At 34.2% G+C, this 15,283-nt stretch overlaps 1 protein-coding gene across 5 annotated transcripts in view; it reads right to left on the reverse strand.

Moving 5' to 3' along the window:
- Positions 1–15,283, reverse strand: part of TRAPPC13 (trafficking protein particle complex subunit 13) — a 35,072-nt gene that overhangs the window by 9,640 nt on the left and 10,149 nt on the right. For all 5 annotated transcript variants that reach the window (XM_082837383.1, XM_082837384.1, XM_082837382.1 and 2 more), the window contains exons 2-7: positions 14,231–14,299; positions 13,568–13,667; positions 12,362–12,446; positions 5,673–5,800; positions 2,736–2,808; positions 1,613–1,657 (exon numbers count right to left, since the gene is read on the reverse strand). In XM_082837383.1, the coding sequence (XP_082693509.1) occupies positions 1,613–1,657; positions 2,736–2,808; positions 5,673–5,800; positions 12,362–12,446; positions 13,568–13,667; positions 14,231–14,299 (500 nt within the window). The remainder of the gene's footprint in view (positions 1–1,612; positions 1,658–2,735; positions 2,809–5,672; positions 5,801–12,361; positions 12,447–13,567; positions 13,668–14,230; positions 14,300–15,283) is intronic.

The raw sequence follows: 15,283 nt of genomic DNA on the forward strand, positions 1-15,283 counted from the left end.
TCTATACTTAATGTTAACTGAAAAAGCAAACAAAATTGTTACTATGATTATAAAAACAGAATATTATATATAAATGAGTAAAGACTGAAAGAAAACGGGTTAATGAAGAACCAATTACTTTTTTAGTGTGGTGGACTTGTGGGTTTTTTCCTTTCTTTTTGGGGAGTATATTACTTATATGTTATTTATGGAATAACTAGCAATTTAAAAAACAATTTGCAACTCACTCTGAATATTGGTGTGATAAAACTACTTGACAAGTATCTTAATGTACCACCATACTTCAACAAAGAAAACCTGAAATAGTTTAATATGTGCCTTCCTATATGTGCCTTTAAACATCTAGTTATCTCCTTGATGAGACTGTATCCTCGCATCAAATACGTATACTCTTCACTACATGCTGTATGTTCCACTTGTATTTCCAACTTGGCTTGGAATGCCTTCACTGCTCTGACACTTAGACGTTTCTAACACCTATTCCTTCTAGACACTGATGCAGTTCTCTTCCTTTTCCATGAAGCTTCTTTAGACTACTCCAAAATCTCATCCCCTGAGTTCCTGTAGCACATCTTTTTGCGCCATGCTCTTTAATCTCACTATATACTATACTAGTTACTTTTGTTATTTTATGCACTTTTCTCGTTTCTCCTAATAGGTTTTTACTTTAAGGTTAGGTTCCTTATCTTAGATGTTTTAGCATGCCCAGCTGTAGTACAAACTTTATAGTGAATAAAAATTCAGATGCTGATGGTAAAAATATGTATCAAATTTGACATGTGACTACAAATTTCTGATCACCTGGTTTTGGAGTAATAGACAAAATTTTCATTTCAAAATACTGCATTTGAATATCTTTGAGTTTATCACTGTGATATGAAACACATGATTTTGGGGGAGTAAAAGGCCCATTAGGAAATCTGCTTTTTCTGGACCTCTAGATACCAGGATAAAATAGAACTGTAAAAGAAATCCAAGCCATAAAACCTTTTCCTTATGGAAAATTCTATTTTATCTCTTTTGTTAGGAAAGAAGATAATCTTCTATTCTAAAAGTTACTTCCTTCTATAGTTTTGCCAAATTTGTTACTCCCAAGGAGCATTTCAAACCATTCACTAAACTTAGCAACCTAACTCTGGCTGGCACACTGACTTCTCAGGACAAAGAATTTAATGTACTGAACTCTACTTAATATTTTTCTAGGTGAATATTAAATCTTCTTTGCAGGGTTGGATCTACCACTTCAATTTTTGTAATATCACAACCACATTTATAAAATATTTAACAGATTGCTAATGTTTTTAGACGGTAACAACAACTATTAAATGGAAGCACAGGGCAATCATTTAATGAAAGACGGTGAAAGCCTCACAAAATTAATGAGAATAAAAATCAAGGCATACTGATTTCATGTCAGTTGAAAAAGCAGACTAAAAGAGATCTGCAGTGAAATTATTCACTTTCAATTGAACTTTATGCTCATTTTTCACAAGTAATTCACAGTCATATCAGCAATTTACTCTGATATGAAAAGAAATGTAATACATGAGAATTTTAGTCAAATAAGATCTTAATGTTGAACCTGAAATCCCATTAAGTGCTCAACACTTACCTCTGCATTGTAAAATTTGGTTTTCACATCCAATGGTTTGAGAACCTAGTTGAATAAAGCATATCAATCAAAGGAGATTATTATCATTTGACCATTTATTTTGTTTATCTGTTTTAAACCATAGAGCTTAAATTTGTCAAAGGCATTTTCCAATTTTAATTGTAATAGACTTTTCTAATGGGTATGCAGTACTCTTGTAAAAACAAAAACAATCCCAAATGCATTTTTAAAACAGCCACCGTAATTTCTTGACTGGGTAATAGTTACATGAGTTATATGGATCTGTACTTCATAATAGTTTGTTAAACTGGACACATATATTTTTGTGTATTTCTCTCTATATATTTTACAAAGCATGTTTATCAAAATAAGCAATCAAACCTTCTATTTTCTTTTAAAAGACATGCAAAATCTTAAACAGATGAGTGATAACAAAAGCAATAGAATAAAGCAAAATTTTTCTTCCTATTGCTGGTACTTTTTCTTCCACTTACAAACAGAGGAATGAAAAATATACATAGTATCATATCTAGATCTACATAACTGTATATGGTCATCTCATTTCCCTATCTACACACATACATGTGTTAAAACAGTGGTTTTTAACTATTTTTGATTATGGACTTCGAAAATTGTGTATAAATAAAAAATTCTAACTACAATTTCAGTGACTCATGAAGTCTCTGAAAGGAAGCTTGGTCCACTTAGCCCAAGGCAATAATCTCTCATTTAAATATTTCTTTAGAAATCTGATATTATTTACACTTATTTTGTCTGGACTTTACACTCATTTTATCCATCTTCTAGATTCTTTTGTGTTTTGTCAAGGCATGAAAACACAACCAATTGTTTTCTGGATAAAACATTACATTTCCAATGATAATTTCTCTTTTATTTAACTTACTTTAGTCCAACTTTAGATTGCTAGTAACCACAATGATAATTTCTCTGCTTTTATTTAACTTACTTTAGGCCAACTTTAGATTGCTAGTAATAAGACAAATCAAAAAATATTAAGCTATTTGCTTTATTTGGAGTTTGTTTTTACTGCAGATAAATAGTAGTAATCTCCTAGGGGGAAAAAGGGCATCTAAACACTATTTACCACTGCCGTATTCAATACCTGAAATTTGAAGAATTTTCTAAAATACATTTTTTCTCCACCCTGAGTTGTATAACTCACTGCACACACCAAGCTGAAACAGAAAGATGTTTTAATGATTTTGAATCACTATCAATTTTGTTTTTTAATAGTTAATCTACTAACCTTCAATTCTACCAACAAATCTGGAAAATATTTATACTATGACACGAAAGTGTAGCCAAATGAGCCTAGAGCAGGAGAAAAAGAGTTCCAGTAGATATGGATATAATTCCATGAACAAGAAAGCTGATTAGTAAAATAAGATATACCATTTTTAAGGCAGGAAGTCAGAAACTTTTTTCTTCAGAAAGTAAAGCATAAGCCAAAATAAATCACAGGATAACTAAATAGTTGAATGTAAAAAGTTAAGTTCATATAAACTAGAAGAAAATACAAATTTAAAAAAAAGTCCAGGATGAAGAAAGACTTTTTAATATAAATGCAATGGAAAGGAAAAGACTTCCACAAATTTAGAAATTGGATAAATCAAAAACACTAAAACAAAATTTTAAGAAGGACAACAAACTGGGAAAAAATGCTTCTAACAATATGAAGAGAAATTTTTATAAGCAAAACAATATCTCATTCAAAATAGAAGAAAAGGATATACACATAAATTGTAGTACCATAATCGACTAACAAAAATGTGGAAATGTTCAGCCTCACAAGTAGTCAAAGAAACAAATTAAAATAATGAAATAAGATTTTTCCTTATCTTAGGATTTGGCAAAAATTCTTTCCAAGAAATATCAGGGTTGGTGAGAGTTTAGAGAAACTGACTCTTTATACTGTTGGTGGTTATGAGAAATTTAGAAAAGAATCCTTCAGGGGCTTCCCTGGTGGCGCAGCGGTTAAGAATCCGCCTGCTGATGCAGGGGACGCGGGTTCGTGCCCCGGTCCGGGCGGATCCCACGTGCCGCGGAGCAGCTGGGCCCGCGAGCCATGGTCGCTGAGCCTGCGCGTCCGGAGCCTGTTGCTCCGCAACGGGAGAGGCCACAACAGTGAGAGGCCCGCGTACCACACATAAAAAAAAAATAAAAGAATGTTTTCAAAGAATACTGACTAAACTGGGTTCCTGGTGTATTAACAAAGATAAAACCATGCATAACATGATCAAAATTCTATAAAATATTATTTAAGTTACTTATACACATCTGTTTTATATATATATGCACATAAAGGATTGAAATATACCAATATTATAATAGTGGCTATACTAGGTGGTGATATTACAGGTAATTTAATTTCTACTTTATACTTGTACCTAGTACTAAACTAGGTGCTAGGTATTTAGAGTTCATCAAAACTCAACACCTGCTCTCCAAGTGCTCACAGTTGGAAGCAGTGTAGCAAGGTACAGGTTATGAAGTTAGATTTAGATTTGAGTTCTATGCCATTATGTGCTGGCTATTAAATTCTCTAAGAGTCTCATTTTCTGTAAAATGGGGATTTTACACATTTAATATCATTTCAATAAAAACAATTTCAACAAATGTTGACCATTGTTCTCGCTAAATCCCAGGGATGCAGGTGACTTTGTGGAACTCATACTTTAATGGGAACGCAGGCACTCAGTAAGTAATGTCAAGCATAAAAGACATAGAAAAAAATGACAAGTTGTGGATGCTATAAAAAGACAAGAAGGGGGATTTTATCTAGTCTAGGAGGTCAAAAAGTCTCTTTGAGAAAGTCATGATGAATCTGAGATATGACAAAGTAGAAGAAAACTAAACAAAATGACACAGGCATTCCTTTGTAAGGGAAGGATACATTTCAAGTCACAGAGCAGTTCAGAGGTAAAAGAACTGCAGAGTAGAGAGGGAGGGAGGGAAGCATGATGAAAGGTGAGAACTAGAGTATGTAGTTGGTAAGGATTAGTTGTGGAGAGCTCTGCAAAACCTATACAGTTAGAATTTCATAAGGGTAGTAGGAGATCACTGAAGCGTTAAGTGACTTATCCGAGATCACATAATTAAATAAATAATCAAGGTAAAATTTGAACTCTAGAAAATCTGACTCAAAGCTCATACCAACCACAGAATATATATTAAAAAGTGCCTACAACAGAGCTTGTCACCAAAATGAATTAAATAATAGATAATATTACATAATTCTTTAAGACAAAGAAGAGAAGCAAAAATGGTGACGTTAAGTGGAGATGAAGAGAGGCTACTGAGAGATAGTTAACAAGAACTAACAGTTGTAAAGCAATTATACTCCAATAAAGATGTTAAAAAAAAAAAAAAGACACTTGTGAAAATTAAAAGAAATCATGTAATTTAAATAAAAAAAAAAAAAAAAGAACTAACAGGACTTTGTGAATCAACTGGATATGGGGGTGGTAAGGCAGATAGAGAAGTCTAAAATTACTTTAGATGGCTGAAATTTTCATATTTGCCTCTCAGACAAAGAAAAACACAGCATTCACATTCAAATACATACACAGGCCAGGAATACAGAATTTGAGATTTTTTTTCCTCATACCTTTACTTTGGTTCTCTGTTTTTGAACTCTCAGGGTAGAGTATATTTATACAGTTAAATACAGAACTGAAAAATTGTGAATTTAAAAATAAATGTTATTAACATCAGTTAGCATTTCAAAAGAATAAATGTACTTTTAGAGTGCTACCTGGGTTTTAAAGGTTTGCATGGATTTTTATTTTTAAGTAAGATTGTAGATGCAAAAATGAAACTAGAGATAAGTGAAGATAAATTAAGATATTTTTTCCTTTCAAAAATAAACATTTTGTTTAAAGTTTGTTTCTGGCAAGCATGTAAACATGGTACATAAAATTCCTTCTGAAGTAGGTTCTTAGGCTTAGTAACAAGTGGCATAAGTGGAAATAAAGCAAAAATTTCAAATAAAGGCATATATAAGTAAAAGCCTCTGAGATCTAGTAAAATTAATTCTTACATGTGTGTTCCAATCTCCTTTACTTCATGGTGTATGACATCATCTATACAACAATCGGGTTTAAGTTCAGCCACTGCAGCATTGGAGGCTGAAAGATTTAAACGCTGAGAACTTGTCTGAAGATCAGCCTTGAAAGAGAGAATAAAATCCAAATGAGACTGGTTACCTACAGGGTGTGGATAAGTATGGGTGGAAAGAATAGGGGAACAAGAACAAGAAAGTAGGGATGAAGAGGGAGCAACACGTCTCTGTGTACATCTTTTTGTATAGCTCTGATGCTCAGGAACAGGGTAATGGTTCACACACACACACACACACACACACACACACACACCCCTAAAAATAAATACTGATAAAATCAGCTATAAAGTAGGGGGAATCCAAAATGTAATACAAACAGTACCACATGAACCTAACTGTATTACAAATGAACACAACCATACTGGGAGGAGGAAACAGAAAAAAGGAACTAACTTAAGTTTGGCAAACAAAAGCTAAAAATGGAAAGAGCGGCACACAAATGTTTTACTCTAGCTAGCTCATTTGCTGTTTTGCAGGGGAATGGATTAGCAGTTCTGAAACTTCTACATGTATACTAGGACAAAACAAAAAATATATATATTATGGATAACAAGAGACAAGTTTCTTACCTTTGGAGAAAAAAAGGTACAGATAAGGAAAGAGAGAAGCCTGCAATGAAACCTTTGGTGCTGGACTGGAATTTGGGGCATCAGTATGAACACACGGTTTTGAAATTTATACATATACAGATGGATATTACAGAAACATATATAGATGTGTACACATGTGTTAGTATATAACACTAAAAGGTAAAAGGTAAATAATCATTCAAAACAGTATTAGATGTCAGAGACCAGCTGATTTGTAGAACTAGAGATCAGCATTAAAGTCATCAACTAAGAAAGGACCATTTTCTCTCTTGCCCCTACCAAGTTACTTTCTAACATATTCCCTCCCTTATTCCTTTTGAACATCGATCATTTTCTCTAATTCTCTTAAATGGCATCCTCCTTTAAGCTCAGCTACTTTCTATCACATTCAATTTTAACTTTCTTTGTAACATTTATTATGATCTATAATTACCTTATTTATGATTTTGTTTACCTGTTTCCTTCTGTCTCCCCTACCAAAGATGTAAGGTCTGTTGAGGCAGGAACCGCTTGCCTTCTCTTGTTCACCACTATAACATGGTGCCTGGCACACAGTAGGCAATTAATAAATGTTTGTTGCATACTGAATGAAGTTATGATAAACTTCAAGGCAAATGTCAAGACAAATTCAGAGAAAGCAAAGATCACATTAAGTCATGGGGATTAGGGGAGGTTTTGTCCATAAGAGTGCAGATTTTTTAAAAGCTTTTTGTTTTTTTTTTAAATCAGTTAACAGGTTTTCTGCAGTTAATTCTAATCTAACATTCTTAATGCAGCACTTCCAAGTGGAATATCTATTAGTGCTGTCTTTTTTTAAATTATATTCAGTTATTAAACAGTAGTAGCTCACATTTATTGGGCACCTACTATGTGCAAGGCCCTGTTCTAAGCACGTTACTCATTTAATGCCCACAACCCTGAAGTAGGTCATTATACTGTCCCTAATTTACAGACAAACCAAGGCACATAGAAAGAACAACTCCCCTTAGGTTATACAACTAATAAGTAATGAAGCTGAAATTCAAAATTCTTTAACAAACATTTCAGAAATTAGAGAAGAGGGGGAAAATAAACAGTCAAATCCATGGGCTTTCTGTCCAATGTGTTTTCCTATGTATCATTTTTTAAACATTAATCATAACTACAGCATGTATCATATATGGCTGAACACTTTTACTTTTCTCCTTTTTCATCTTATAAACACTGCTGCACTTAACATTTATTTCCTAATTACCTATGAGGGCTTTCCCAGGAGCTGGAGATACACCAGTGAACAACAGACCAAAATCCCTGCCCCTAGGGAATTTAAATGTTTGGGGAAAATAATATAGAGTAAAGGAGGAATGGAGGGCTGGCTTGAGGTAAGGGAATACAATTTAAATTACAGGGTTGGCTTCATGCTACAAATTGGTTTTTGGATGAGCAGGATTTAAAAAGGGAGAGAGGAAAGGGGAAATGGAGAATCATTTTAAGTAAGTTAAAAAAAGCAAAACACCTTAAGTGTGTAAAAGCTAAAGATCAAGAAAGAGTTTGGAATAATTAAGGAATTCATGTTAAAAAATAAGAAAAAAGCATTTAAAAACATCTAGACTAAACTTCAAACGAATAGAGGCCTTGTCTCTTTTGTTTCCTGCTATAACCCCAGTATCTAGAATTGTGCCTGGAATATATACTTGTTGAATGAATGAGCAAATGCCTATTACTCACCATTGGTTCTCAAAGTATGGTTCCCAGACTAACAGAATCAGCATCACCTGAGAACATGTTAGAAATGTAAATTCTGGGAATTCCCTGGTGGTCCAGTGGTTAGGACTTTGCGCTTCCACTGTCAGGGGCGTGGGTTTGATCCCTGGTTGGGGAACTAAGCTCCCACAAGCCCCGTGGTGTGGCCAAAAAAAAAGGTAAATTCTTGGGCACCATTTCAGATTGATTAAATCAGAAACACTGGAAGTGAGGTTCAGCAATCAGTGTTTTAAAAAGTCCTCCAGATGATTTTAATACCTTCTAAAGTTTAAGAACCAATAGTACAGGGACTTCCCTGGTGGTATCGTGGTTAAGAATCCATCTTGTAGTGCAGGGGATACCAGTTTGATCCCTGGTCGGGGAATTAAGATCCCACATGCTGCGGGGTTACTGAGCCTGCGTGCCACAACTACAGAGCCTGTGCACTCTGGAGCCCATGCAACGTAACTAGAGAGAAGGCTGCAAGCTGCAACTAAGACCTGATGCAGCCAAAAATAAATAAATAAAATAAAAATAAACCACCAATGGTACAGATCATTAAAGTTATTTATTTATTTTATTATTTTTTTTTGTGGTATGCAGGCCTCTCACTGTTGTGGCCTCTCCCGTTGCGGAGCACAGGTTCCGGATGCGCAGGCTCAGCGGCCATGGCTCACGGGCCCAGCTGCTCCGCGGCATGTGGGATCTTCCCAGACCGGGGCATGAACCCGTGTCCCCTGCATCGGCAGGCGGACTCTCAACCACTGCGCCACCAGGGAAGCCCTAAAGTTATTTTTTTAAAAATAAATTTATTTACTTATTTATTTTTGGCTGCGTTGGGTCTTTGTTGTGCATGGGCTTTCTCTAGTTGCGGCGAGCGGGGGCTACTCTTCGTTGTGGTGCACGGGCTACTCATTGCGGTGGCTTCTCTTGCTGCAGAGCACGGGATCTAGGCGCATGGGCTTCAGTAGTTGTGGCACGCGGGCTCAGTAGTTGTGGCTCACGGACTTGGTTGCTCCCCAGCATGGGGGATCTTCCTGGACCAGAGCTCGAACCTGTGTCCCCTGAATTGGCAGGTGGACTTCCAACCACTGCACCACCAAGGAAGTCCCTACTATTTTTTTATTTATAGTACACTACGCTGTTTTTTGTTTATAGAACATTTCATTTTTTGGTAGCATGCTAAGGTTTTCAGACTTACTGCTGAAAACTATTTTTCAGTTAAAAAACAAACAAAAAACCCCCTAGTGGTTTCCAGTTAAACATGACAGATTATATAGCATTTTTATTCTCAAAAACAACACTAAGATGTCAGTAAAGGAATTAAAAGAGTACAGATTCATAATCTCTTTTCCACATTCCAAAATTCCAAGAGCTATAAAAAATTAAACTTTTGAGAGCAGAATTCTGAGTAGCTGAAGTAATGGCAGTAGAGTAACTGAATCTCCTGAGTCATCCTCAAATAAATAAATAAAATTTAAAAACTATATAAACTCAGTGTTAGTATAGCTAGAGAGCAGCAAATGTCTAAACTTCAAATTTCTGCAAGCTATTTCTCATGCTCTCGTCATAAGCCTTTGCAAAGAACAAGAGAAGTTCATGAAAAATTGAGCTTAAGAGAGAAAAGGAAGGTAGAGACAGGCCTAAGAATGATGAAAAGTACTGCCAGAAAGACAAAGTCTATCCTAAGTGTCAAAATACTGAGAAAGTGCATTACTGGAAGATGAGAGCACAGCCTACAGGAGATATAACAGTATGTTTAATGGTGAAGAGGCAATTCTGGCAAGATAACAATTCAGGGGAAGAAGAGAGTTAAAAAGGAGAAGAACCTTCTGGACACTGTCAGTGAAGAGAAAATGAAGCAGGAGGAGAAAATTGAGGATGCTGTCACTCAAAAGAAAGAGAAAAACTGAGGAACACTCAACCTTTCTTCTTCCACCACCCTCCCAAAAGCCACCCGATAAAGAAATGACACTTTGCTTGCAAGGCTCTAATAGAGTATTATTGAACTAAGAATATCAAAGCACCCCAAACTGCATTTCACAGAATGCAAAGCTAGCAAGAGTCTTAATCCATACAAAAATACTATTAAAAAAGACCACACAATGATAATTTAAACAATTCACTGATCCAAACTGCCACCCAAAACCAATAGTGAAACAGAAGAAAACTGCAACACAATATTCAAAGTGAATTAAATACCCTCAAAAAAACATTTGGAGATAATTATAAAGCACCCAAGGAAATACAGATTTGAATGAAAATTTACTAAGGAAAACTAAAGAAAAGCAGGCAAAGAAGAGCCAATTTGTATGTAATTGGAGTTTGTAAAATGATAAACAAAATGCTAGTTCTTAGTTAAGAGTAAGAAGACTCTTGGTGGGCACTGTACTGCTCAATAAACATTAGCTATCTCTGTTATTATGCCAAACACCACTGCCTTTATAGAAATTAAAACTGAGCAGAGCCCACAGAAATATAATCACATATTTTATAAGAAATACACTATGGTAATATTTGTTCTTTTTAACATTGACTTAAATTACACACATTTGCTGATTTATTCATCTTACAAAAATAAATTCAACATTTACTGAATGCGAACTGTATGACAGGAAAAAAGTATACATTCTCGAAGTTCTGAAAGTCAGTCCTTTTCATAATCAAATGCAAAAGTCAGCAGACTTTTTCTTTAAAAGGTCAGATAGCAAATATTTTAGACTTTGCAGGTCATACAGTTTGTTGCAACTACACAATTCTGATGTTATAGCTTGAAATCTGCCACAGATAATACACAAACGGATGAGTGTGGCTATATGTCAATAAAATTTTACTTACGGACTGAAATTTGAATTTTATATAATTTTCACATCACAAAATAAGCTTTTGTTTCTTTTCAATCATTTAAAAATGTAGGGCTTCCCTGGTGGCGCAGTGGTTGAGAGTCCGCCTGCCGATGCAGGGGACACGGGTTCGTGCCCTGGTCCGGGAAGATCCCACATGCCGCAGAGCGGCTGAGCCTGTGAGCCATGGCCGCTGAGCCTGCGTGTCCGGAGCCTGTGCTCCGCAACGGGAGAGGCCACAACAGTGAGAGGCCCGCGTACTGCAAAAAGTTACAAACATATGTTGTACAACACAGAAAATACAGCCAATAAAAAAAAAAAAAAAAAAAAATGTAAAACCTTTCTTAGCTCATTCTTATCATAGCTTCATACTGTCTTGCAAAAACAGGCAATGGATCAAATTTGGCCTGCAAGCTGTAGTTTGCCGACTCCTGATCTAATGAAAGGCAGAAACCCTAACCATAGAGTGACAAACATATGTACATGTATGCAAAAATTTGCATCCAGTTTCTGGAAGTTGGGTCATATACGGAACTTGGAATATTTTCTCTCTGAGATCCTTTTCAATTCTCGTACTTGCTGATCATTTTTCAATCTCATTCTAACTGGACTTCCCTTTCCCTTCCATAGGCGATGCTCTAGTGACCTAAACTCACCACTGGAAGACAGCTTTGACCACTTCTCAACAACATACGATGAATTTTTCCTTTTTTTTATGCCCTTTCTTTTTGGGAATAAATTTCCAGTTGTTTAACTGAGCTAGCATATTCTCTCTCTTGATTTCTCAAAACTGCAAGAATATTCTAATTGGCCTATTTCCTACAAACCATCCCATACAATGCTTTCATGACAGTCTTCCAACATAGCCTGAATACCTCTGCTCAAAAGTCTCCACTGACTGCACACTGTCTTAAAATAACCTTAGCCTTAGTCTTGCTTTTAAGATGCTCCACTGTATGGCTACTACATATCTCTACAACCGTACCTACTCTTACTAAGTGAATTCTGTTCACTGCTACAAGAACACATTACGTATTCCTATGTCTCTGCTTCCGATTACCATGTCCCTCTTTGTCTTTTCTTCTAAATCCTGCCATTCTTTTGAGATCCTCTTGTGCTCCCTCTCCGTCAATAAGCCTTCCTGAATGATGCAATCCCCAGTGATCTCTCCTCCTCTTTCAAATTTTATTATGTTAATCACAAATTATTAACAAAAATTTAAAGTGTTATTTACCTTTGGTACATTTTCTCATCCAAGCTATCACAAATTTTGAGGATAAGGAAAAATGATTCTGTGCACAGCATATCTTAGAACTTAGGTGTTCAGTTAATACTTGTTATTAATGACAATTAAAAAGTCCAGTATCAAGCAGGCATTTTAATGAAGTTTCAAAGCATAAGAAGAGAAATTAAAAAGTTAAAAAAAATTCTCCCAAATAAGAATGCCACTTACTTTAACCAATATATCTTTTACAACTTGATTGCTATCATTATGAACGCTGATATAACTGGAAAAGGTCTCTCCCAAAAATATATTCCTGTGAAATAAAATAAATTTTTAGGCAGAAATCCATTCAACTTTTATCATAAATCTTCTATTTGTACACCACTGAGAACGTCAAATGGAGAAATTACTAAAGGATAGAGATCAGGTGAAATACTATTTCAATATTTCTTTGTTTACACTAGGCTGCTCACTCATTACCTAGTGCAATTAAAAATACAGATTTAATCTATAAAACATGCTATATATCTTGACCCTCAACTACTGCCAAAACTGCCAGCCCTCCTAAAAATGTCATTGAGATCAGATCCATGTTAAGAGTCTGAAGATTTGATACTGAGGAGGCTAGAGAAAGGCAGTTTTTGAAATAACTTATGCCCCGAACCTAGAAGAGACCAAGTTATTGATCTCAGAGTATTTTTTACCAATTTATTTTATTTTTCTTTTTCTAAATCATTCTAATAAAAATAATGACTAGTGGCATTACTTTATAAGTATATGTTATATATATAATGCATATAAACATATAAATATATGTAGATATATTTATAAAAATATTTCAATATGAATACGTTTTTTACTTGAATATATTTCTAAGCTTTCAAGACACTAGTCAATGACCACATTCTGTAAACCTTTTGAAAAAACCTGAAAAATTCCTTTTGGTCTCAAATTGTCTCAGTTGCAAACAGAATGGAACCAGGGACTTCTACCTCAGTAATAATCTAGAGTAAGAGAATAGCTAAGAGCAAGAGAAGGAATAAAATATTTAGAACTCCTAATGAGCTGACAAGTCCAATAACTTAAGTTGGTAAAGGGCTGTGATGGTGAATAAAAGAGCTGCTTCTGAAAGACACTGAGATTAAATCAGTTAAAATAAAAGGAATATGTAGGCATTAAAAAATATAATAAGATCTAAAGAAGAAAGTTAAAATTCTACCACCCTAGGAATTAATATTTTGGTATGCATCTTATTTTTTTAATTAAAAAAAACCCCAGAATCACATAGTATAATTTTGGTAAAACTTTTTTTTTGTTTTCAGCCACATACATGTATCATGAGCATTTTCCCATCCCATAGTTACTTTTTGAAAACATGATTTGTAATGGCTTCAGAGTATTGTTGTGTTTCTAATGTGAACATATCATTCTTACCCAAAATTCTGTGGTAAAGTCAACATTTCTCCCAACATTAAAATCTCTGCACCATTTACAGTTGAAGGATCATCTCTCATGAGCTGGTTGAAGAGGTCTCCTGTAGAAAGAGAAAAACATCAAATTCTAACACCTACCATGTAAATAACTTTTATTTATGTGAAGAAACAGCTGGGAGAGATATTTAAAAAAATAATCTCATAACAAAAATTATATTAAAAAAAATCTAATTTCTAATCTTTACTACAACAAATGCATGCCAAAAAAATTGTTTCTACAGAAAATGAACACTTCAGGAACAAAGGAAAATGTAGGTCATGAGATATATAGAAAGCTCCAATGATTTTTAAATAAAGGGAATGCTAACATACATTGATGGAACATCTGAGGATAAATGAAATTTTAATAGTGTCATTATGAGCAATGCATTTTTACTAAAACTAAAAGTCTCTAGTTGCCACGGGATATCAGTAGTATTTTGATGTATAAATTATGACTGAGACCTATTACTCAGATGGCCACCATTCACACGTACAAAAACAGGCAACAAATAATGCAGCAAAGAGTTAGCATAAGATTTGCAAGGTTAGGCTTATTCCAAGGTAAGGTAATCCAGGTTTCAACTTTTCCCTAGGTGCAAGTAGGATAAAGCATGTGTCATACCAGGCAAGTCTTTCTCTTCACATGTTACTGGAATATTGGTGAATAAAGTAGGCTTAGTCAACCGCATCACTGTGAATTGGGAAAGTAGAAAAAAAAAGAAAGAAAGAAAGAAAATATTAATATCATTTTATGCCAGTATTCGCAAGTTGAATGTATGGTATTCATCAATTTTATACTAGTATAAAATATAATCTAAATACTTCCTAAACAATATAAATATTAAGTATTTCCTAAGATTATTACACAGCAATGATTTACTAATAAAAATGTTAGGATATAACAAAAAGAATTTTATATATGACAAAAAGAAAGAACAATTTTGCTTTTATTTACAACCTAATGAATTATAAAAATTAAATGCAAATGAAATATGGCTCATTATACAAAAAGTAGAAAATAAAATAATTTCAAAGCTTACGGTATATTACAAGAATAAGGCTTTAAAAAAATCTTGAATGACTTCACTGTAAACAATATCAACAAAATATTAACCAATGTTAGTCTGATAGGGACAAGAATTTAGACGCGCCATTCTGAATATGAAACAATAATTTTATGCCAAAAGGATTTTTGTTAACTTTATTCCTTGGTTATAATCACAGGCCACTGAAGTTCAGTAAGTGGCCCTTTAAGTAATATTAATTCTTTGTAAAAATTATGAAAGTGTCAGTTAATTTTAGAATTCCAACCAAAACTAGCATTTGTTCTCGGAACATGACAGAATGTATCTAAAGTTTATCTAGAAAAACAAATAAATAAAAATAAGCTATAGAAATTAATAGGAAACAATGATAAAAAACTGGACATAACATGTAGTAAAACATTTAAGTCCATAATCAACTAATTGGCTTATTAATACAAGACCATACTGACATGTTAGATAATTTAAAAAATTTATTAGGATGCAGCAAAAACAAATCAACATTATAAGGTCCTAGGACAACTGGTTCACTATCTGGGAAAAATGAAATTTAGTTTACAAATTCATTTCAAATATCAAGCTGCATATGTATCAAATAGATGGACAAAAATTAAGGAAGAGAAAACTAGAAA

This window comes from Leucopleurus acutus (assembly GCF_964270905.1).
Source record: "Leucopleurus acutus genome assembly, chromosome: 3".
Taxonomy (NCBI): domain Eukaryota; kingdom Metazoa; phylum Chordata; class Mammalia; order Artiodactyla; family Delphinidae; genus Leucopleurus; species Leucopleurus acutus.